This window comes from Bactrocera dorsalis, chromosome 3, assembly GCF_023373825.1.
Source record: "Bactrocera dorsalis isolate Fly_Bdor chromosome 3, ASM2337382v1, whole genome shotgun sequence".
NCBI classification, from domain to species: Eukaryota; Metazoa; Arthropoda; class Insecta; order Diptera; family Tephritidae; genus Bactrocera; species Bactrocera dorsalis.
The window spans coordinates 83166422-83190449 of record NC_064305.1 but is presented as its reverse complement, the minus strand read 5'-3'; the positions used below and the strand labels follow the sequence as shown (position 1 = coordinate 83190449).

Below are 24028 nucleotides of genomic sequence, written 5' to 3'. Positions count from 1 at the left end.
GTGTTGTTGCTTATTCGTTAAGTGGATGTCCTGTGTGTGTGTGCGTGTGGCTGTGTATGCGCCGGTCTGCGGGGCAAGCGGTACACATGCAATGCAAGCATTATTAAATATTTAAGCACTTCGTTGTTGCTTTTCCACTCGACTGTGCTCTGTTAGTGGTCGTGGGATTTATGAAGGAATGCAGTAAGCGGGCATAACGCACTGTGGTCCACTAGTCCCGACTAATGACAATCAAGCTGATTTCGCAATATTGTGTAAATAATTATTTTAGTGATGTGGGTATTAAGTTATTATAAATTAGTTATTATAATAATTATAACCGGAGACAGCAGGTCACTCTTAGAAATTATGGGTATATACATATAATAATTTTTATGTAAAAAATAGTGATTTTGCCAAGATTGCATTAATCACGGACAAATTTTGTTGAAAATTTTTAGAGCAAAGACTAGACACAATTATGTACCATATACTCTGCTCACTGTTTTGAGATCTTACTAAAAAAAAAATTATCACCAAGTTGATGTTTAGTCAAATTTTGTTATCTTATTTTACCGATTTTTGTTTAATTCTTACTTTTGAAATTTTTTCCCTCAATATTTTTCTCTTCTCTATTCTCGCCAACTTTCTTTTGGCCCTAAGATGCTGCCTTTTTAAGGTTAGGTTAGGTTAATCTGGTAGGCCGGTTTTGGTCCTTTGCGATACCATATGGAGTTCAGACAAATCTAGTACCAAGAGGAGTAGTCATCCTTTAGTATGACTGCGCTTGACGCGAATTTCAACAAACTCTGCGGCCTTACTATAGATACCTCCTCCAGTCTATCATACCATGGCGACTCCAGATGCATACAGCGTAGTCTTGCCAATGCGGGGCAAGGGCACAATAGATGTTCCATTGTTTCCCGCCAACAGACAGTGACCAATTTTAAATTTTGTGTACGCCCAATCTACCGTTTTGCGCATAAATTTTGCAGTTTGGCACCCATGTAGCTTGTTTCATTGTGTTTGATTTTCTGTACCATGTTTCGATCGATATAGTCGTATAGACAATGCACGGATTTCCCAATGTTGATCACGTTTTCGGGTGTTAGCTGTATAACATTCTGGGCAATCGACCACTATTTCATTGCAATAGATGTCTTTTTGGCCTGGCACACAGTAGAAGTTAAGTTGCTTATTTCTGGCAACACTTTCCACTGCTACCCTGCTTCCCAAGACACTTCTGGCCCATATGTGATTCAAGGTTACTGCCTTGATTGCTGTTTGGCTAGGTAGATGTTGACTCTGGATTTGCCTGCAGGTGCATTAGAAGCCAGCTCCATGGCTGTCGCAATAGCAAAGACCTCAGCCTGAAATACGAGGTGTATTCAAAAAGTATCGCGAATTTTGTGTTTTTTCAAAAATTATTTATTTATTCATGAATGTCTATTAACAGTTTTTCCAATCTTCGAAGCACTTCAAAAAATCATTTTTTTTATCTTCTTCAGCTCCTCCTTCGATGCTGTCTTTATCTCGTCAAGAGAAGCGTGACGTCGTCCTTTCATGGGCCTCTTCAGTTTAGGGAACAAGTAAAAGTTGCTGTTTTCAGCGAAGAGGTCTATAGGTGGCAGGTATACGAGTAGTACCAGTTCAAGAGCCGCCGTTGGAGTTATTCTCAAAGCTCCCATTTTGCATAGCGTAGCGAGGTTTTGAATCCTTTCCATTGGCTTCCGCTACGTTGATTTCCGTTCGCCTGTCTGTAGTATGAAAAAATTGAAATTATTAAAAAACATAAACTTCGTCTGCTCTGAAGCATATTTTATTGCTTAAAGGGCATAAAATGATTTTTATCTTGATATTAACGGTAAATTTGTATGACAGTTATGCTATATTTATATCATCTGAATAAAGAGTTTTCAATGCATGAACTTGATTTTGATGTGTCAGGAGAAAAAAGAACTTGAACAACATTTCTCAGCAATAGCTCATAAATTGAGAGATTTTAGAGATGAGCTGTTTATTCGAAGAGATCGAAACTCATATCGTCGTCTTCTTCTGACTTCTTTTTGTAGCATCAGCAGCAGCTGGAGCAGAGGCAGCAACAGCAGCAATAAACTTGCTGCAGTTTCTGATGAATTCCGTGATGGTAGCAACTTTCTTGAACTTAACTTAGGTGGCGGCCAATAGATTCTTGAAAACATTGGTAATAATGTGTTGTGACGTAGCAATAGTTGAGGAGCTAGTTAGCTTGTATACTTAAAAAGCAGACTTATAGATAAACAATTAAGGCTAAATCGACTCAACTTGCAATAGTAAAACTGATAATTTATGTATTATTTTTTCTAAGGTCTCCGACGTTTTGAATTCCTAAATATTTTGTAATTTAAGGTATTGAATTCCTTGTTTTTTTACACTAAGAAAAATTAAGTCTCTTGTTCGATTTCATTGAGAGGCTAGTTTGATTTTGGTGAGACGTTCATGCTCTGCTTTAGGCAATTAATATTCTTCGACCAAATTTTTTTCTTCCATGAAATTTGTTCTCCAGTAGGAATAACCATATTTTTTACATCTTGCCGTAGTCATGACTTATTCTGATTGATAAATGTTATTATTAACTTTTAGGAGGTAGGAATATCTTACCCATTAAGTATTTCGCGCACATGTTCTTTATTTAGAAAATGGTTGTGATAATTGATGTTCTTATTTTCGAGAAGGTTTGAGTATTATTTTATATAACCTATCATCTTTTTTAGTGTGTTTTCACTATACCTTCTGCTTTAAAATTTTCGAAACATATTTGAAAATAAAGTCAGAAAATATAGCTAAGACCTTGCCACTGCTTTTTGTACCGGTCGCTGCGGAACGCCCTCACTGGAATAAAATTCAAATCAGAAGAGGATATCAGAAATTGACTTGATATTCTTTTATCCTTGACTGAGAAGCTAGTATTAGCATAGCTAGTGAGAATGACTCCAAAAATTGTCAGAAAGATTGGAAAATGTTATAGCTTCAAGGGGCAATATTTTGAATAATACTTTAGTACATTTTTTTTCAATAAACGTTCGAGAAAAATGCTATAAAGTTTTATTCCCAATAATTACAATGTCTTTGCCAAGAAAAAAATATTTATGCAGCTCTTTTAAGAACAGATTTTCTCTACATGAAATTGTATAACAACAAACTCGCATGAAATGGAGCCGAATCATGCATTTGTGGTGGCAAAAGATGACTCAAGCAATTCTACGAATTCCAGCAACGAACTCACACTTTGTAAGTCCCATTAGCGTAATTAGCGAAAATTACGGAAAAGATTAATATTGATTACCCAATTAAGTAATAAAATGATATCATAAAAGTAAACATTTTTATAAAATTTACAGCAACAAAACTAAATCAGGATGATAATTGCACAACAGTGTTGAAAGTGAACTCACCCGTTGGTACTACAGTGCGTATACGTGTCCGCCATCCAGCAGTTGCATCGCATGCGCTCGTTGAAAATGATAGATAAGTGAGCATAACACTAAAATAACTACTAAATAAAGTAAAATAACCATTAATAGGGAGGGCGAAAAATAAAATAAATTAAAATATTTAATTATACAACAACAGTGAAATAAATTAATAATAGATAAATGAAACGATAATTTCAAAGCGTTGGAAGCGTAAAATATAAATAGTGCGAAAATATATTAAAATTATATAAAATTCAAAGTAGAAATTTAATATTTATAAATGTGTATAACTAAAACCAAAGAAAGAGCAGCCAAAAGGACAATAGTGAGTGACGCACAAGTTTATGAACCAACAGCTGTGTGCTTAACGGGTTCAATAAAAATGTACAACTAACTGCGCCAACATTGAATGAGGACGAAATCGTATGCAACACGCCAGCAGACAATTCCAATTTGTATTTTTTGTTTTGTTGTTTTTTCTTCTGTACTGTCCCAGTCACCGTCAGCTCCTTCTCCAGTCATGTAAGTGTGCGGTCAGCGGGCTTCGTGCGGACTCGTGTCCATACTCGTTGCATGCGCACCATAATTCCCATGTAGTGGCGTGCTAGTTGATAAATTTGCCGAAGATAGTCATATGTGCAGCAAACGCCATCGAACCGTCAACGCTAGTGGACACATTTCCGTTGCTGTTTCCGCCATCGCCCGAGTGGTGAGTCGCATTGTGTTGTGAGCATTGCATGAGTGACAAAGCTAATGTCGTCCGGCGACCAAAACGATAATGGACAATTGGCTTAACGGTGCTGGGCAACCGTGTACATTGTGTGCTATGCAAAAGAAAGAGGAAGTGTGAATTTAGTGGCAAGGTGGTGTGGCACAGTGCGCGAATGAGCAATCAAGCAAATTATAATGCAAATATGTGAACAACAAAACAAAAGCAACAACAACGGTGGTTTGAGTGCAAATAAAAAACAACAAATATGGAAAATAGTAATTGTGCCGTTGTGTATGTGCGTGTGTGTGTGACAAATAGCCAGCGGGCGTGCCATGCAATTTGGAAAAATGCCGAGCTATCTGCATACAAACTCGTTAAGAGTCGCACAAATGTGTAATTTGTCGAAATCCGATTGAGTTCTGTCGAAATACGAGCACAACAAAAACAAAAAAAGTAAAAACTAGTGAAATAAATAATACTTTTGTGAAAAACGGCAGACAACAGAGCTGCGTTTGCGTATGTATGTGCGTGAATATATAGAAAATCGCATAACCGATAGCTGGGAAAACCGCACAAATGACCAACCCGCAGTTATATGTTTGTGTGTATGTGACACCAAAGTAGAGATGCATGTAACGGTATATGACAGCCAACATATTTCTGTGCCACTTTGTCTAGCGCCATTTGCATGACCAATATGCTGAACAAATAACTGTGCAAAAACCAAAACAACAAAACAAAGAACAAAAAAAAAAAAACAAAAAAAGGAAAAACTAGTGAAACTGCTGATAAATTCGCAAAACGCTCATTTGCCTCTTCGTCCGGACGCTCCATAGCCTTTCTTTTTTCTTTAAGTCCGACGCGTGTGTGTGTATTGCTCCACATTTATCGTTGTTGGTGTACTTTCGAGTGGGTGTTCTGTTATTTTACATACATGTATTTATGCGGATGACTTATTGCCGGAAAGTTTCCGCCGTGCATTCGTATCGCCTGAATGCGCGAGCTCATTGAAGTGTGGTCTCAGTGCTGTTCTCGCCGTTGCAGTGGCATTCGCATTCACGACGCTCAGCAGCAGCATCGACTTTCAACCTGGTGCGGCGCATCAGCAGCAAGTACGCTGTCCACAGTCTTGATAGTGCACATTTAAACACACACATACAAACATACAACTTTAGCGAAAATGCCACCGAAACGCAGACGCCGTTTCCAAGGATTGTACTATCATTCGTCGCCGCCGAAGGGTGAGTAAGAAGACATAATTATTCAATTAAGTGGAATTTTTGAAATTGCATAGTTGCGCTTTTTCTCAAGAAAATTTTAGATTTGTAGAAAATTTTGCAAAACACCTAAAATGTAAATTAATTAATTTATTTATCAATTTGTAATTAAAAAATCTATATACAGCTTGGAGTGTGCGGCTTTTTTCTAATTAATCGAATTGTAACCTATTGCACATATTATCACAAATATAAGAAAAAATATTGCTCTTGGTAATTTTTTAGTTCTAGGTTGTACCTACCTCACCTGTCCAAACCTACATGCCCACAACAAAACTTCGGGGCGAGATTCGATGACTTTAATGTTTAAGTAAGAAGACGTTTAAAATCATGTTTTCGCTCAGATTTGCGTGAAAATGCCTCATTTTAACGTTATTTTGAAAAAAAAGCAAACACAATTTTTTTTCAAATATAAAATTTAATTGTTGTAGGTTTTATGAAATTATCTCAATATATGGCCTCTCCTTTTCAAGATATCGGACTGTATAAATCTGCCAAATGAAAAGTAATATTTTCTTCGATGTACTTTCGTCCTCTTATTTTTATTTGAAAAATTTAATTAATGTCCGAAATATGTGTTATCAAGTGCGATATTTCATACTCTTGCTACTTGCAAAGTTTAAAACCAGGGTGAAGGCTTGTTAGTTTTAGGGGGACTAGCACGTGTTTTCGTATGAATTCTGGCGTTGTCTTATTAAAAAGGGAAAGATTTTTGTGGCTGACTATTTATATTTATTTCCAATACTTTCTAGTACCTGGACCTATTCATTCGGCAAGAAGGGAATACCAACGGTACTTACCCAGAATTTAAAAACGAGTTTATGGTGAGATTTCAAGAAAGATGCTCTCTGGTATAAAACCGGTAGAACGAAAATTATGATTAAAGTTTATGGAGATTAGGGGAAGGTCAGAACTAGTTATTGCCAAGAAAAATACCAACTGAATTTAAATGAGATAATCAGAAATTCATCGATGCTTCTATAATAAGTTTATTTATAGATTTGAAAAGGTATACTTCGATTTTCTGCTCAGAAAGAAAATACACTAAAATTTAAAATTGAAAACTAGAAAAATAACTGCTCCCACAAAAATCGTGTTTTGTGGAAAAAATTTACACTTTAGAGTGGCCTAAAAAGTTGAAAAATATTTTAAACTATGAAAATCGGTCCAGCCGTTTCGGAGTGTTTGAAAACAAAGATTAAATAAGTTTGTCCGGAAAGTAACAGGACTGAGTCTATTTAAAAAAGATGTTTTTAAAAACTTTCAAAAAAGCCTCCTTCTGCGTCGATGCAGTGCTGCCAGCGCGATTTCCATTGAAAGCGAGTGTATTCGAGTGCTCCGCCACAATGTCATGAACCACAGATTTTGATAAATTTAACATGTGGGCAATTAACCGAACACTTAGTCGATGGTCTGAGTTCAAAACTTCGGGCACACGAGTCACATTGTCGGTGTTTGTCGAAGTCGCAGGTCTCCCAGCACGGTCTTCATCAACGACTTCTTCCCGGCCCTTCAAGGTGTGGTGTCACCCAAACACACCGCTTTTTGCTAAAGCAACATCAAACATACATTGAACATATCAAACGTCTCTGTCGCAGAGTTACCGAGTTTCACACAGAATTTATTCGCGTACCTCTGCTCTAACGAACGCTGCATTTTCGACTTGCACCACTCACAGAAACACGCCACGCGAAAATGTTTGTCCTGACTCTCCAGGCGCTCGGAGACAACTGACCAGCCGCTTGTTCGTCAGCTAGGAACGCTCTCTACCGAATCCTGTCCCTGTAAAAATAAAATTTTTGCATAATATTTTCAAATATATTATACAATATATACATACATTGGATTTCTATGTAGAAAAAACACAAATGAGTTTCCTCCATCTGTATGAACAGCCGGCTGGTAGATTAACTTTATTCTTTCCGATTAGTTTCAAGTTCATTTTAGTTACAAACATCTCGTTTTCAGGGTTAAGGCAAAAAACTAATAGGAAAGGTACTTTTTTGACAGATTACGAGTGAGTTGTGTCAAGCTCTCATGTTATTTTTGTTCGCCATTTCTTGGCATTTCATATTGCAAATACTTACGCCTGAACAACGTTTAGAAATCGTGCTAATTTATTACGAAAATTCACGTTCTGTAAAGAATGTGCTTCACGCGCTTCGTTTAACTTATGGTCAACATAATCGGCCTTCTAACCATGACCAACACGCAATGAAGAAAATATAGCAGCCTTATCTGAGAGTGTACACGAACGCTGTGGAAAATCGATTTGCCAAGAATATTCATTCGAATAATAATAAAAATTCGCCATTAAATTTGAAGTTTCTCTGCTTTTTCTTAAAAAAAAGTAGGAAATCTCGAAATGGATCACCCTTTATTACAATAATAAGTCTCATCTTTGTATTATCCTCTTTAAACATAACACCTTGTCACAAAATCGCTGTTCCCATCATTCCAAAATATTTTATTGCCAACTTCAAGTTGCGTCATTAATATCTAACTCAACATAAAACCAAAGCGACTTGAAGTAGTTGCGCCCTCAAACTGACAAAAATACAAATATAATGGTGGATATTAATTGTGCACGGTGAATTAACTTACTAAACTTAAATGGTGCGACACAAAACCACATAATAAACAACAGCGCATAACAAAGCAGTTATGTTTGAGTGTGTAAATGTGTTGGTGTGTAAGGAAATCTGCCAATTCGATGGAATGTTTACGGCAAAAGTCACGCGAAACTGGCGCTCAGGTGATGGAATTTTTATGATGATATGCCAACATAGCACATGCAAATTAGTAAAAGCGGAAGCTCGCTTAATGAAGTCAGGGTGGGTGTACAAAAAATGCTATAGTTATAAGTAAATAAGGCAAAAGCTAGTTAGTGTAGATACAGGGTATGCCATTTAAAGTTGACCCATCTGGCAACGCTGTAACTTTTAACAGCGCTGACAAATCGGCTAATGTCATACCGCGTTAGAAGCGTCATTCGAAGACAATTTATACCATGGAACAGTACACTCCAAAAGAACGCGCTGAAATTGTTCAGCTTTATATTCAAAATAACTTTTCAATTGTGTTAACTCAACGAAAAACTCATCATGTCAGACGAGGCACATTTCTCGTTGAATGGAGGCGTAAACAAGCAAAATTGCCGATTTTATGCCACCGAAAATCCTCAATTAATTGAAGAACAGCCTCTTTACGACCAAAAAGTAACAGTTTGGTGCGGTGTTTGCGCGAATATGATCATCGGACCGTATTTTTTCGAAGACGATGATGGAGCCACGACAACAGTCAATGGTGAGCGTTATCGAGCCATGATAACGGAATTTGTGATACCCATTATTCGCGAAAATGACATGGATAACTTCTGGTTTCAACAGGACGGGGCTACATGCCATACAGCTCGACCAACAATCAATTTATTGCGACCATTTTTCCCCGGGCGATTGATATCGAAAAATGGTGATGTTGACTGGCCACCGAGATCACCAGATTTGACGCCACCAGACTTTTATTTGTGGGGTTATTTGAAATCCAAGGTATACGCTAATAAGCCAAAGACCTTAGCTCAACTGAAAGCCAACATTCGACGTGAAACAGCCGCCATATCATCCGAAACATTGGCCAAAGTCATGGAAAATGTCGAAAAAAGAGTGCATTTTGCTGTCAAAGCTAAAGGTGCCCATTTACGCGATCTAATTTTTAAATATTAGCTGAAACAAATCCCCTTGGACCAAAATAAATTATTTTTGAAATGAACAAAAAACATTGTTTTCTTTTGTTCTTTTTTTTAGAAACAAATGGGTCAACTTTAAATGGCCTACCCTGTATGTATGTCTACATACATATGTATATATATCAGTTGCACAATGATATACCGAATAAGTTTGAATAACGCCATTAAGGGCTTTCAAAGGCGATAAGCAGCGAGGGAATATCGGCTGTTGAATGTTATGTAGATTAGGTATTCAATATCTATATCAAACCATGTGTAACTAATGAAGCTACGTATATGTATGTATATGATAATACTATGCGTATACATGCATTAGAGAATATATAAAGCGAGAGTACATAAGTAAAAGAGTAAACAAAACATTTGCTCAATGTGTGTTTATATGCATTAGTATGAAAACTGAAATTTTGGAACATTACGGTATTATCGGGACTAAAAAAGAAACAAAAACATTTGAAAATTCGTAATGTTCCCGAGAAAGCTCACAACTAATTTTTTTTCAAGCTGTTTTTGTAGTGAAAGACTGAATAAAACGTTAAAAACCAGACCAGCTAGTTTAGTTAGAAAAGAAAATTTATTGCGTGACTTTTCACTATTGAATCCCGTTATTTCCGGGATTGTTGTATCTGAACTGTTCACCTTATACATAAAATTTACATATACTACTATATGTAAGCTTACATGACTCTTAATTACTGTACAAGCACATAAAGCACGAGTATCACAGCACATACCTTCGTTATTTGAGGCAACAAGTGGCAATTTGCCGCGTTAAGTTTCGCGATATATTTCACATATTCTTCTCTATACCCTGGTTTTTGTTGCCATCTTAAATGGCACAGCGGAAATGTTTAGTGTGCGATTTCCGTTTCATTTCCTGTTCGTTTTCATTATTTGCATGTTCGTGGTAAAGGAATTCAGACGACCAACTAACAGTGCGATGAACGGAAAGCCATGCGGGGATATACAAGTATGAAAGTGCAAAAATACCTAGACTTTCAAATATATTTATATATTTATATATACATGTAGATATATATATATATATTGGTATACATATATTTATATATAGATGGAGTGATATATATAAATGAATATGAATATGAGGTACGACTTCCGTATTTTCATATGAAGATAGATAGGCGAGAACAACAATGCAACTCTGACAACTTAATAAAGCAATTAAGGACAGCAAGATCCATAAATTACAGTTAATTGCTAGTAGAAGTTTTTACATGGTGCTTGATTTAACGGTTTGAAATTTTTGAATTTTTTTTTAGAGTTAATATCTATTAAGGACCAGCAAATATTTTTCAGATTTCATGGTGTTATGAATCTTTTTGATTTATAGCCACTGTTTTGGCTTTGTTATTTTGGAAAACAAAAAAAAAAACCTTTGCTGTGACCTCACCAATTAATTTCCACCACATATTTTATGCCCTCGCAGCATGTTGATACGGAGTATAAGAGTTTTGTTCACCTAAAGGATATTCTCTGTTATTTTAGCGCGCCTATAAAATGCTCGTACCCGAAAAATTTACAAGTTATAACTAACCCAGAAATGTAGGAATAAAATGTAAATTTGGTACAGGGCATCAAACGATGGTGGGAGGCTCTCTATCTAACAAATTTATAAAACTTTATTTACCAAATTTGCAGAGGAAAAATTGACGAAATCGAAATACAATCATGGCTACTTTACACATAATACATAAATATGAATTGATGATGAACCCAACTTTCGAGTACTTTTTTCACTAAAAGAAGTCATACCTCATGAATACCACCTTCAATATTAACTTCTTAAGCTTGAAAAGAATCTTTTTTATTCCTAAAGACCAATTCCTTCAAATAACCTCAGAAGCGATACTCCAATGGGTTTAAATCACAACTTCTTAGAGGCCATTCAATTTGAAAATTTCTTGAAATAAGCGAATATCCAAACTTTTCTCGCAATAATTCGGTGGTTACACGTGCTGTGTGGCACGTAGCTCCGTCTTGTTGGAACCAGTTGTTGTCAATATCAACTTCTTCCAATTGCGGCCATAAAAACTTGGTTATTATTAATCTACCACCAGCTTCATTTTGAAAGAAGTACGGACCGCTGATTTTACTAGACCAAAAACCACACTAAAATATGAATTTATGTAAATTAAATGATTGTTCATGATTAATTTGCGGATTTTCTTCGCACCAGAATCGAGAGTTTTGTTTATTTACCGCGCCACTCAGATGATTTGATTTAAAAAAAAAAATCGTTATCATTTTCATGTTGTTCCGAAGAAAAATCACCAAATTCACGAAGTTTACGGTGTCACAATGGCTTCAGTTGTTGGGTGAGAACAATTTTGTGCGGATGTAAGACCAGATCCTTTCTCAAGTTCCGCCAGGTTGTGGTTTGAGACAGTCCCAATTCTTGAGAACTAGTTGGAATCGACAAATTGTGGTCTTCAGCAACACTTGCCTAAACGGCAGCAATATCTTAATTTCTTCGATCGGTTCTTTGTCTTATTGGTACTTGAAAAATGTGTAAAGAAAATGCACGCTCGAAGCTTTCGACGAATAGCGACACAGGTGGACGATTATTAAGACCATAAAATGACAGAAGGGAAAAGTTGCAATTTGAGAATGATTCTTTTGATAATAAAATTTAAAAATTTGTAAATGTTGTTCTTGCGTATATCTTTCCATAATGAAATTGTAAATATAACTGAATGAAATCAAGAAAATACAGATCATGCATGAGTTATTAAAAATGGCCGAAACGACACTTAGAAATCATATTATCCCTATTGAAAACCCCGGTATATGGATGGTACATCTTGTCGAAAATGAGTAAGATCGGGTCCAAACGTCTTTAGCTTCAATATATCTAATATAAGGTTCCATCTGTGAGATACCTTCATGACATTCAGAAAACCTCTTTTCCTGGAAAACATGTGTGCTGTTGCCAAAATACTTTAAGGCAATTTCTGATTTTCCCGTTGACTTCAAAATATTTATTAGTTCCAATCTAATTGTCTCATTGCCGATATTTAAGCTAAAGTTTCTTTTCAGTGGATTTTAATGCGTCTAATTTTCTTGCAGTAAGAAAGATTAATATAAGAGTTAACTGCAGGTTTGACCACTATCTTCCGATGTTCAAAAATCTTAAAAAAGATAATCTGAACATGCAGCTTTTATTTTGTGAAACAAAATTATTTTCAGATTTCCTTTAAAACGCCGCTTTTGAAATATTCAAGCAGTCATGACTTTTTATCGAGTAATAATGCCATCCATCCTTATAACAGGTATCCAGTACAAATATTTTGTATTATATCCCTGAGGGTATATTAAGTTTGCCATGATGTTTGTAACACCCAAAAGGAAATGTCAGAGACCATATTTGTTATATAAAAGATCAGTGTGACTAGCTTAGACAGCTATTCCCTCATTTTAATAGATATCGATTTGAAATTTTGCAATCGTTCATTTCTCACCAAGAAACTGCAAATTTGTCGCAACGGCCAATATCGGACTACTATAGCATATAGCTGCCATACAAACTGAGTTATCGTAATCAAATGCTTAGAGGAAAACTTTTTTATTTAACCAGATATCTTCAAGAAATTTGATATGGATTATTGTCCAAGGCAATAAGGCAATCTCCGAAGAAATGGTTTAGATCGGAGATAGGGTACGGTCGCTGTACAAACTGAACGATTGGAAAAAACGCTGGTATGGAAAACGTTTTCATTTAAGGGGATATTTTAACGGTTGCATAGGTTATTGTTCGGATCGAGTCGCCATGGTACATAGCTGCTATACAAACAGACCGAACCAAATTCTTGCAAAGTATGTTTTCTATATATGAAGGTATTATAGTTTCGGTGCAACCCAAATTACCTGCTTTGCTTGTTTTCAAGAACGATAGAATTGTTCTATAATTAATTTTTCCAACGAAGCCAAGCTATTGAATTGACCTCAGTACTATTTGTTCAAGCTTTCTATTACTATCAGCCCTCCTTAAAGCTATGCAAGAAAAAAACTGCAATGCATTGACTGAACTAGCGAATTTAGTGTATTTTTAACAACTCAAATGCTATTTTTAAAATCTTAAAATTGCACTGAAAAACAAAATACTTAAACGGATTCTAATTCTATGCATCACGTAGGCAAACGCGTCACAAGTCATGACAAACGAGCTGCTTAAATGCCTAAGGAGAGCGCCTAAAAATAGTTTTTACAAACAAGAAAAGCCTTGTCCATCTTACACATATTCATCATAAGTACATATGTGGCAGTAACTAGGCATGCGGCATGTGGAATGTGGCATGTGAGTGATTTGTAATATTTAAGGGCAATAGGCAGATATGCTTACATATGCAAAGCCTTGGCTTTGATTTGGCCGCCCACCCCCTTGTAAGCTATTCAAATTTACTATAATTTTCTTTTTCTTGGCAAAGCATACCAAATACGTTTAATTGTAGCCTACTTTTCGTAAATTGTATATGTTGCAAGTTGTGTGGTGGCCTGTATGCTAATGGAAACACCGAAAATGTGCTCACCTTGACATATTTAAAAGCCAATAAAGCGCAGCATATATTTAAGGAACATATGTACATGTAAAAATATGTATATATCTATATATGTACATATAGGTTAGCTATAGGTTATTAGCCGCATATTTGTGTGGTAAGAGTTATGAGAACACGGCATATGTTTTATTTAGGACAATCTAAGTTTATGTTAGCAATAGATTCACCCAAATACTGGTTGGAGTTTCAATTAGTGCATTAAAGAAAAATTTCCACACACTTGTCTTATGCTTCGAAGGTTGCGTATACGTACTTAAGCGCTGCAATATTTGTTCCAAGTATTGTCTACTGTCTACTCTACTCACCTTATCACTTGCTTCGCCCTAATTGCTTATTATTTTAATTCTAAATAAATAGAAGTGATTGTTATGCCCATAAGTGTGTTGAAATTAGCTTAATAATACTGTTAATTGTTCTCTGTGTGTAAGCGCTTCGTGGAAAACAAAACTAATTGTTGACTTACGCTACCCACGAAGCTCTCAGCGCTGGCTTCCAGTGTAAGAGTGCACTTGTAAAAGAGTAAATCAATTTCCATTCAATTCCCTGGAAGTTCGTAGTGTTGGCGTGGGTGAATATTATACAATTACTTTTAATTTTCATTACAAGCTGACCTTGTTTTTGTTTGCTTTTCGGCAGGTAAAGAACAACAACACACAACAATAAAGAATCTAGTTGTTTTCCTTTCCTTTTCAAGCATGTCGAAATAAAAAAGAAATGTCGCATTTAACTTTGACCAACAAAAGTTTCCGCTCCACCTGCCGCAACGGCCGCGCCAACTGTCCGTTTCATACAAATAGCCTTTCAACGCTTGGCTTCCGGTGCCGTGGCTACCCGTTAGACTAGACACACACGGTTGGTAGGCTGTCGGTTTGTTGGTCACTTGGGTTGCCTGCCAGCCGGTTTCATTGGTATGGCGATGGGGTCTGTTTTGTGGAATTTCGACACCTTTCGGCCGGCAATTGGCTTGTGGCCGTCGCGCACTTTGGAAATCAGTTGTTGACCGGTACGGCCAGTCAGAAGACGTGTTTGAAGTCGCCGCTGCAAAAACTACACAATTTGTCAACGTCAGTAAAGTGTGTGCGCTCGCTTTGTGGTCAATTAAAAAGAGTAATAAATAGTAAACCGAATTTCACATTGTTCTAGCGGTACAAAGAGTACGCGCATAATCTATCGATTACTTTTTGGGTGCAAACGTTTTTGTGTTTATTGATTTTGTGAGCTAATTCTGTTGAATAACTTGTAACCATTGTATGGTTCATACATTAAAGAATTATAAGGAATGGCTCTATAAAATATTATTTCTATATTATATTATATCATTTTCTATGGTAGCTTACCGAAAGTTTAAAGTACTCTAATGTCAAGCCCAAAATGTCAGATTTTGTTTGCTGGAAATTTGGTGTATTATAAGATTAATTATGTTTACATTGAATCTAAATTTTTTTCAGCTAATTTTTATGCCGAAAATCGTACTTAAAATGCGTATTTTCCTTTTTCAGTTCTACCAATGAACGGACAGTCGTCGAACCAAGGCCGAAAGCGTCGTGATATAGATGGTATGTAAAATTACTAAAGATAACATTTTTAATTTAAAAATATTAGTATTTTTTTAATATTAAATTTAATATTATTGTTATAAAATTTTATTATTTTTTAAATTGGTAATCATAATTTATCTTGGTTTATGCTGAGAAAGCTATCCATGCCCATTAATTTTGGTTATGCCATTATTATTTAGTATATTGTTTTAAACCAAAAAGAATATAATTATTGCTATATAATCGCGTTTATTTTTGGTAGATTGATTTGTCAGCGGCATTTTATGGAAAAGTATTTAAAAAGCTGCTTTGTCCGAATAATATTTTGTAGTCTTTTATGCTATATAAGCTATAAAATATCTCTTAATGCATTTCCAGCTCTCATTTTATATCAGGATTTGACTGAAAGGCATTTGAGACTTGAGAGAACTTAAAGTTGGGAATTGTTTAATTTTGGGGTTTCACTAATCTAATAATTTTAATTTTTTATTAGGAAAGATGTTTCTCTTAACTACTTTAGCCATTTTTAAGTTCAATATATAGTTTTCATATCAATCAATAGTATGTGAGACAGCCTGTTTTCAGAGCAAAGACGCATAATTGGACACTGAAATGAGGATTAAAGTACATTCTCTTACTAAACAGTAAGAAATTCAGAGAAAGATCTTCAAGTAACCACCACATAAAATTAAGGACGAATCTTAAGGGGTTACATGGGTTTCCTCGAGTAAAAACCAGCATTTTTTCAACCAATTTTTCCCCTATTAAAAATGTAGTATTTTATTAGATTTTTTTTTTGTAGCAAACATACAATCTTGCCAACGACCACAGTTTCGAGAAAACGCATTTTAAGACGGCGCACTTAGCCTAGCTGGCCTCGAGCGCATAAATTCTCAAGACTTTATCTCCAAAAGTATTACTTGGTTTAATAAAATAATACAAAAATTCGATTTTTTGAAACCCGTAAGTCCATGTAACGCCTTAACGCACTGGATGCGGGAGGATGTAGAAGTATCGTTCGTATATATCAACCAGGAGTAGCCTCGCTAAACACTCAGACCATAAAATTTCAACCAATTAATTTTTTATTGGCGAATTATAATTACTCTTTAAAAGATAATAACGAGCCAAGAGTATTGTAAAAGCAAAATTTCGGAGTTTGTGTGAGCAATTTGCAACAAACTATAAATAATTTTACGACTATTTTTTCATTTAATGCAAGTCTAAAAAGTTTCATATTGATTAAATAGATATCTATTTGAAGATACCTCTGAATACATTCTTTTTTATTGGCGTAGACAGCGCTTATGCTTAGGCGAGTTTAAAGGACATAATAGCCTCGGATGAGGTTTTTTCATTAGTGGTGTTTTTTTACGTGGCGGGTGGCAAACCGAGCGCACAACCCTGGGGAAAATTTTAGAGAGATAAAACACTATCTAGTCATGGCTCAAAACAAACTTCAGTGTAGTTTTTGCTTAGAACAATACTCAATATTTTCTTAACACTCACTCAGAGTTAAAACTAGCTTCCAAAAAAACTTCGAGGCCTTGGCTTTTTTATAACCTACAAAAAAAATGGAAGAGTTCCATTATATATACTTGATTTCCACAAAAAACCGGCAACATTATTGATTGTCCACACAACGCACAACAAGTACAAAACAGAAGGCAAACTCATACGTGCATAAATTATTAATTTGTACATTTACATAGAGAACATTAAAGCTTATTATAATTAGATACTTTTATTGGAAGAGTAAATAAAACATTTATATTATCACATTAGCTTTTAATTTACAGACTTTTTACTTTTAATAATTATTTTATTAATAATTATATATCTAACTAAATTTTTTCTCATTCTATGTAAGTAATGCTAAATAAATATGATTATTTATAATTGTCTACCATACCTTTCCCTTTGGTGTATATATTGGGTAGTCGAAAAAGTATTTTCGTATTTCTCATCAAACTTCAACTTTTTCATTTTTTATATTCATTATTTTTTCTTTTATTGATGAATTTACATTTATATTATTTATTTACATTTTTATTTTTAACGCTTGTGTACTTTTAGTTGTTTTCTCTTATGTGTGTTTTTAAACAACTGTTTCTTGTTTTGCGGTTTAATTTAGCTTACTTTCACATGCTAAGTGAAATATGACAATTGCTATCGGTTAGAAATTAATATTTAATAAACCAATTGTATTATTCAATTAGTTCAGCTGTTGGTCTGAGTTAAGTGGTATGATATCGCATGCGATTATTTAAATGGCAGCGCGTGTTTGTGGCATCATCTTGAGTAGCGCGCATATGAGGTGATGTGTCTTACATTAGGGTTGGAAATGCGTTTTGTAAAGAAAGTAAACGATTTTGATTCAAGGAGTGAAATATTTTTCTGGGTGATATAGAAGGAAAGGTGTAATAGGTGCTTTTCAGCTAAAACTAAATCTTTTTATAAGTTTCTGCTAAAATTAGTAACTAAATAAACTCTATGTATGAAATGTATAAGCTTGGTTTCGTTAACCAGCTTCAAAAGTTGTCATAATACCGTGTAGGTATGGAGGGTAGGTCTAATTTCGGATAATAAAGAATTAAAATTTCATCTCTTTTGTTTCGTTTTCTGGGAACTTTAATTCAGAGAGTGTAGATGAGTTAAAGTAAACGAGACATGAGTAAATTTATTTATGTATTGATGCAGTAAAAAACATAAGCTAAATAATGCAAAATTATTCTAAACCTACATGACGTATACGTAACTAAAGTGACTTCTAGAAATATAACCCTTCCACATAAGTTCGTCATGGCGTATACGCAACTTTGTAGAGATTTTTGGTTGAAAACGAATTTTATAACAATTTGACAACATGGCGTATACGTAACATTAATTGGGTTTTTATATGCAAAGCGATGCTATATCAAAATTGACGACATGGCGTATGAGCAACATTTAAGTAAGAGTAAAAACGAAAAATTGGTTTATTTTCCAAAGTTGCAACAACATGTAGAAATCAGCTGCCTTTAACAATTATCTACAGCACTTAGTGTCGTATCCCATTACATTTTGACTATTTTTGTACATTTGAATTAAAAAATAAACTCATGAGCCTTCGTTTTACAAGATTCTAAAATTAATTGCATAAAGAAAGTTTAAGAAATTACAATAAAAAAATTTTAAAATAAAAATAAAATATATAACCTCGTCAAAAAATAATAAAAAAACATTAAGGTGGGACTTCCAAAATTTTAAGAAATATGTGTAAAGATGTCTTAGGACCAACTTTGCTGAGGTATTTCTAAATTATACCGCAGAATTTTGAATTAAAAAATATCAGTCTTTAAGAAAATGTCTAGCGTTTCGAATAAAATTAAAAAAAAATTGATTTTTTGTGAATAATGAATGAAATTTTTAATACATTTAATTTTTCGTGAAGAATTTTAGGGAGAAACTTTTAAAATTTATGCATTTTTATAACTTACTGTAAAGAAAGGTAATTTAAAATAGAAAAAATTAAGCATATTCCAAAATCTTAGCTGACTGCACATTCCTTCACGCTACAGCACACCTAGCAACAAAACCACAAATGTCTTCTTTACATACATACATATAAATGAAGAATACACTCGACAACAATTTAACAGCATTTTAAACAGTTAAAAGACTATGAGCAGCACAGCACTCGCCTTACGAAAATATACTACTTAAATAGCATGTCAACACGCTAAGCGGATACGGTTACAAATCAGAGCAGCGTAGCACTGAAACTTTAATGAGAAAAGTACTTTAGTTACGAAACAACAAAAAAAAATTGTGTGCCAAAGTTCTATTACCAAAGTGCAGGGTTAATTGAATTCTTACACACCTTAAAAGCAGCTGTCTTTTTTTAATTCGCAGATTTCTCAGTCAAACTATCAACCATAAGAATATGGATGCACGAAAAGGATATTGGCAAGCTGACACGCATCCTTTGGGCCGGGCAGGGCAGTCGACTTTGCCAGCAGGCGAGCACAAATCCGCGTGTCAAACGTTTCTTGGCAGCAGTGCCATATGTGATGGTAAGTAAGATTGGCCAATAATTGCAGTGAAACCTAAAATTTGCCAAAAGTAAAGCTAATAAGCAAGCAAATGTTGTATTTTTGCACTGAAATCATATTTCGCACTGCAAATATTTTTAGAATTCGATCAAGGACGTACATCAAGCCGTCATCGACAATAATTTGGAGACGTTGCAGGCGAAAATGGAGTCACCGGTGCCACCGGCACTCATAACCTGTCGCGATGCGAACGGTCTGAATCTTATACACAAAGCGGCGGGTTTGGGGCATACCAAGATACTCGAGTATTTGATTGGCATTTGGCCGGATGGCGCTGCCGAAACGGATATAACGGGCAAAACACCTTTACATTGGGCGGCAAGTCACAAGAATAACATGCGCTGCTATACGCTGCTCACGGAGGCCGGCTGCGATGAGGAGGCCTTGGATTATGTAAGTGTAAAACGTTTAAAACATGATTCTTGTTTTTGTTATTGTTTTGCATAATATCATATCGGTAATTTTACTGCAATTGCGTGCCATGCGTCAAAGTGTCGTGTTGTAATTGAAAATAAAATTGCAATCATATTCAAATGAAATCGAGTATATTCTAAAAACTCACGCTTCTTCTTCATTTTCAACATTTATGTTTTTGTTATTTTTAGAAAATGAAATCGCCTACTTACTATCGCCACAAGCCGCACGAAATCGAGCGTGCCTTCTTGGTTTATGTGCCGGAGGCGCCACGTGTCTCACCAGATGTCGCCACCGACTGGGAGGCGCTGAGCGAAGATATCGGCGATGGTGGCAAGGTGAGTTCTTTGATTGTCAGCTGCCAGTTGATTGCGTTATGAGATTTCTCTTTAAACAAGTTTTCTAGATTTGTCAATAATTACGATGTGTGTATTTATGTATTTATGCATGTACGCATTTGCGTTCTGTTTCTTTCGTTTACCCCCGCTCCCTATCCTATCCGGCCACCCATCCGGTTTTTGTTCGTTCTTTTTCTAACAGAAATTAGATATTAAAATACCAGATACGAATGGTTTTCATGGTCGCACCACTGACGACAGTATTGAAAATACATCCGAGGTGGACTTGAATGATGGGTGAGTATCTGTGTTGTTTGTGTAGTGAGTTGGTAGTTGTAGTATCGAATTTGTAGTAGTATATTGCGTTGCTCTTTGGCAGAAAATGTTAATTTTTGGAATTTGGCGCACAAAATTGGAGATATTCGATAGTAGATATAATTTTAAGAATAATTTTGAATCTTGTGCTATTCAGAGCACATATTTTAATAATGAAATAAAAAAATATAAACCTTATGATTATTCTTTATTTTAGGAACGCATTCGGCGTTTATCCCAAAATTTCTTTTAAATTGACGCGAAACTAAAACTTATTTATTTTTATTTTCTTAATTATTAGGTCTAGTTTTTACTAAAAAAAATTTGAATATTTTAACCCAGATCAATATAGATTGGTCTACTATGAGAGAGAAGCAGTTTTGGCTTCAAGAAATTATATTTGGTTGGAGTCATATTTTGTAGTTTTTTCTAAGAAGCATTTTATTTGAGAAAAAATATATGTAAATAATTTTCAATTACATAATTTAATACACTTTAGTAATGGGTGATTCATTGTGAGAAATTTTGTATTTACTTGATCTGGTAGCCGATCACCTGGGGCATCTCCGAAAAAAAGTATCTGCTGGTGACGGAAAGTTTTCTGCTTAAAGTTATTTCAAATTCCTATTGGCACTCGATAGAAGAGACTGTAGGAATATGATTGAATTACTTACTGATTATGGCGACATATGCTCGCATAATGTGTCTAGCAGATCGAGAAGACTGCAGAAAATTTCTAGAGCAAGGCACCAAGGAAAAAGTGGAACATCTCTGGTGCACTTGTACCGCGTTGGCAAGAATACGTTGTAAGCTTCTGAGGTTCACACGGTATGATATACTGGCAGAAGTAACGAAAGTGAGGACACATAGTCTGTTAAAATTCGCATCAAGCCCAGACATTCTAAAAAATAACTTCTTCTCATGCATCTGGTATCAGAACTCCATCTGGTATCGCAAAAACTGGTCTATGCGTGGCTCATTGGCCTACCAGTCTAATCTAACCCAACCTATTAAAAATCCAAAAACGGAAAAAATATTATAAAAACAGATCAATATATGTAATGGTCGGGAGACTAATCAAGATTTTTATTAAAAAAAAAACTATTGGCCTGCCAAAAAAATAATTATTTTTTTTTGCGAAAAAATTGTTACCTCAGAGTGGCTTGAAAATCGAAAATTGCATCAAAAATCTTACTCCTTCAATCAGTCTCTGATAAATATATCGATTACACTTAGTTTAATTTTTTTTTACAAATACACTCTTACCTTGGAATTTATTTGCAGGATTGTCTTTAAATTTTCAGAGAATATTCTCAGATATGCATATTCACAAACAATATAGTTATATCGAAACAAAAAATAGATATTTTTAAATATTATACATAAGTGATTACAATCCTTAATCTCACTAAAGTTCAGCTCGACATTAGTGCTTAGCATCCTCATCAATTGCATAAAGCCACCAAAACTAACTGCAATTTTAAAGAATTTAAAGAAGAGTCGCACTAGCACTCACAATCGGTTTTTTTGGCTTACTGCTAACTACTACTGACCCGTTGAGCTGGCCAACTGTCTGTACTGCAGCGGTTACCAGGTCTTCTTAGCGCAATTTTACCTAAGCTATCATATCTTATTAACTCTGACGATTGGAAGTGGTAAAAACTATTTGGAAGAAAGCGTGATATAGTCCCCAAAGATTATCCAGCATTTGCGAAGTTGAAAGAGGTAATTTTAACCTTAAGGTTAGGATCAGTTAGATTGGAAGCTAGTTACTCAAGCACATTTATGTGAATTTCTTTGAGGACACATTAATGTTTAGTTAAATATTATGTAGCCTTTTGTTACAGTAATAATAATGTACTTTAGCAACTTTGCTCTCCGAAACTCTCTAGGGTCAAGAACTGGTCGATTAAATCGTTAAATCGTATCGATCTGGGCTTTTTTTCAACATTAACCAACAACCTATCATTAAATGCCTATGATTCGCTACATCATGTTACATATAAGTGGCATAAAACTTTGACGCTGTCAGATATACCCAATATGTAACCAATATACATATTACCGTTTTATAACCAAAACTCAATTTTTCTTGAATATGAGTGGTTTTATTATATCGTTTCACCTATAAACTTGTGAAAAGTGATGTTACGTTAGTTAGTATATTAGGTGACGATATATTGCTTCCTCTCCTAATACGACGAGCTGCAAAATCTTATTTGCTAAAGTCGCGTCATTGGCAACTGGAAACTAGAAAACAAGGCCTCAAATTAGAGAAAATTTGAGTAATTGCTTAAATTTTGTGTTATATGACTTTATATTCGAGTTGTGTTTGACTTAGAGATTTTTTTATAAAAAAAAAATTTTAATATTTGGGTCAAACCACGTCAAGTGGTACACTAAATTTTCAAAAAATTACCGAATTTGAAAATGAGCAGTTCATTAGGAAGTGGACCAGACGCATACCCCGTGATATAAATATTTCGTCAGAGTTAATTTTTTTGTTAAAGTTATTGAAGGTTAAAATTTAGAGCATGATAAAATTGTAAAATGATTTTCTCATAAACTACTGGAGGTAAATCGATGCAATTTTGTGAGAACAAAGAAAAATATGCGTGTTATATTAAAAAAATTTTTTTATGACCCTTTTGTTTAAATAGTAATCTTCTATAGTACATAATTTTTTGTTAAACAATTGAAATTAAAAAAAAAACACTAAATGAGTTCCAAATATTAAAATTTTCTTGCATGCCAGATTTTTTTTAAATAACTAAAACACAATTTACTACATATATAAAAATTGAATGCCATAGCTAATAGAGAGCTTTCAGTAAACATATTGACACACAATAAACTATTTTTGAGGTGCCAGAGTGCTTTTCAGCTAAAGTTGAATTAAAAATTACATAAATATATATTTTTTTATAAATATTATGTTTTTTTGTGTAGAGCTTTTTGACCAATTTTTGTATAACAAATAACCGTTTTCTCAAAAAAAAAAAAACACATACATAACACCGTTGACACAAATTCAAACTCAAACATTTTGCGTCACACCACAAAAACAACATTTAATCATAAAGCGTAAGCGCAACGGACGAAGAGCCGCAAGCCGCAGCTATAACCAATGGCAATGGTGATGACTCAGCACCGCAAACGCCAGCAGAAGATGACGGAGAAGCAGCAAATGATGAGGAGGATGGCGAAGAAGAGCCAGCACTGACAAATGGTGCGACAGAAACAAGCGACGTCAATGGGCATGACGCAGCAGAGGCTGAAGACGAAACCGAAGACACGAAGGCAGCAGAGGTTGCAGGCGAAGCTGCTGTGGACACAGATGCTGAGGCAGAAGCGCCGGCTGATGTTGATGCTGATGCTGATATTAAGGGTGACGTCGAAGCCGATGCTCAGGCCAATCCAGAGGTAGAAGCCACAGAAGCGGAGGTGAGTTGCACATTTTCGCTAAGCACCCATCCTGTTGTAATGACATAACTACATTTGCTTTATCACGTACACATCGAATGTCAACTACTTTCGAATTTTTATTCAAAATGCACACTGTTTACTAATGCTTAAAGCTATTC

The 24028-nt window shown here is 35.0% G+C and overlaps 1 protein-coding gene across 18 annotated transcripts in view; it reads left to right on the top strand.

Moving 5' to 3' along the window:
• Nucleotides 1-24028, top strand: part of LOC105226272 (arginine kinase) — a 53460-nt gene that overhangs the window by 5267 nt on the left and 24165 nt on the right. For 10 of the 18 annotated variants that reach the window (XM_049452945.1, XM_049452944.1, XM_049452943.1 and 7 more), the window contains exons 2-9: nucleotides 3129-3249; nucleotides 3360-5387; nucleotides 15245-15301; nucleotides 19178-19338; nucleotides 19459-19770; nucleotides 19983-20129; nucleotides 20332-20426; nucleotides 23528-23888. In XM_049452945.1, the coding sequence (XP_049308902.1) occupies nucleotides 5327-5387; nucleotides 15245-15301; nucleotides 19178-19338; nucleotides 19459-19770; nucleotides 19983-20129; nucleotides 20332-20426; nucleotides 23528-23888 (1194 nt within the window). In that variant the 5' untranslated portion in view covers nucleotides 3129-3249; nucleotides 3360-5326. Of the gene's footprint in view, nucleotides 1-3128; nucleotides 3250-3359; nucleotides 5388-14732; nucleotides 14900-15244; nucleotides 15302-19177; nucleotides 19339-19458; nucleotides 19771-19982; nucleotides 20130-20331; nucleotides 20427-23527; nucleotides 23889-24028 lie in introns of those variants that run through there. The other 8 variants (XM_049452938.1, XM_049452948.1, XM_049452934.1 and 5 more) reach the window with 7 other exon arrangements.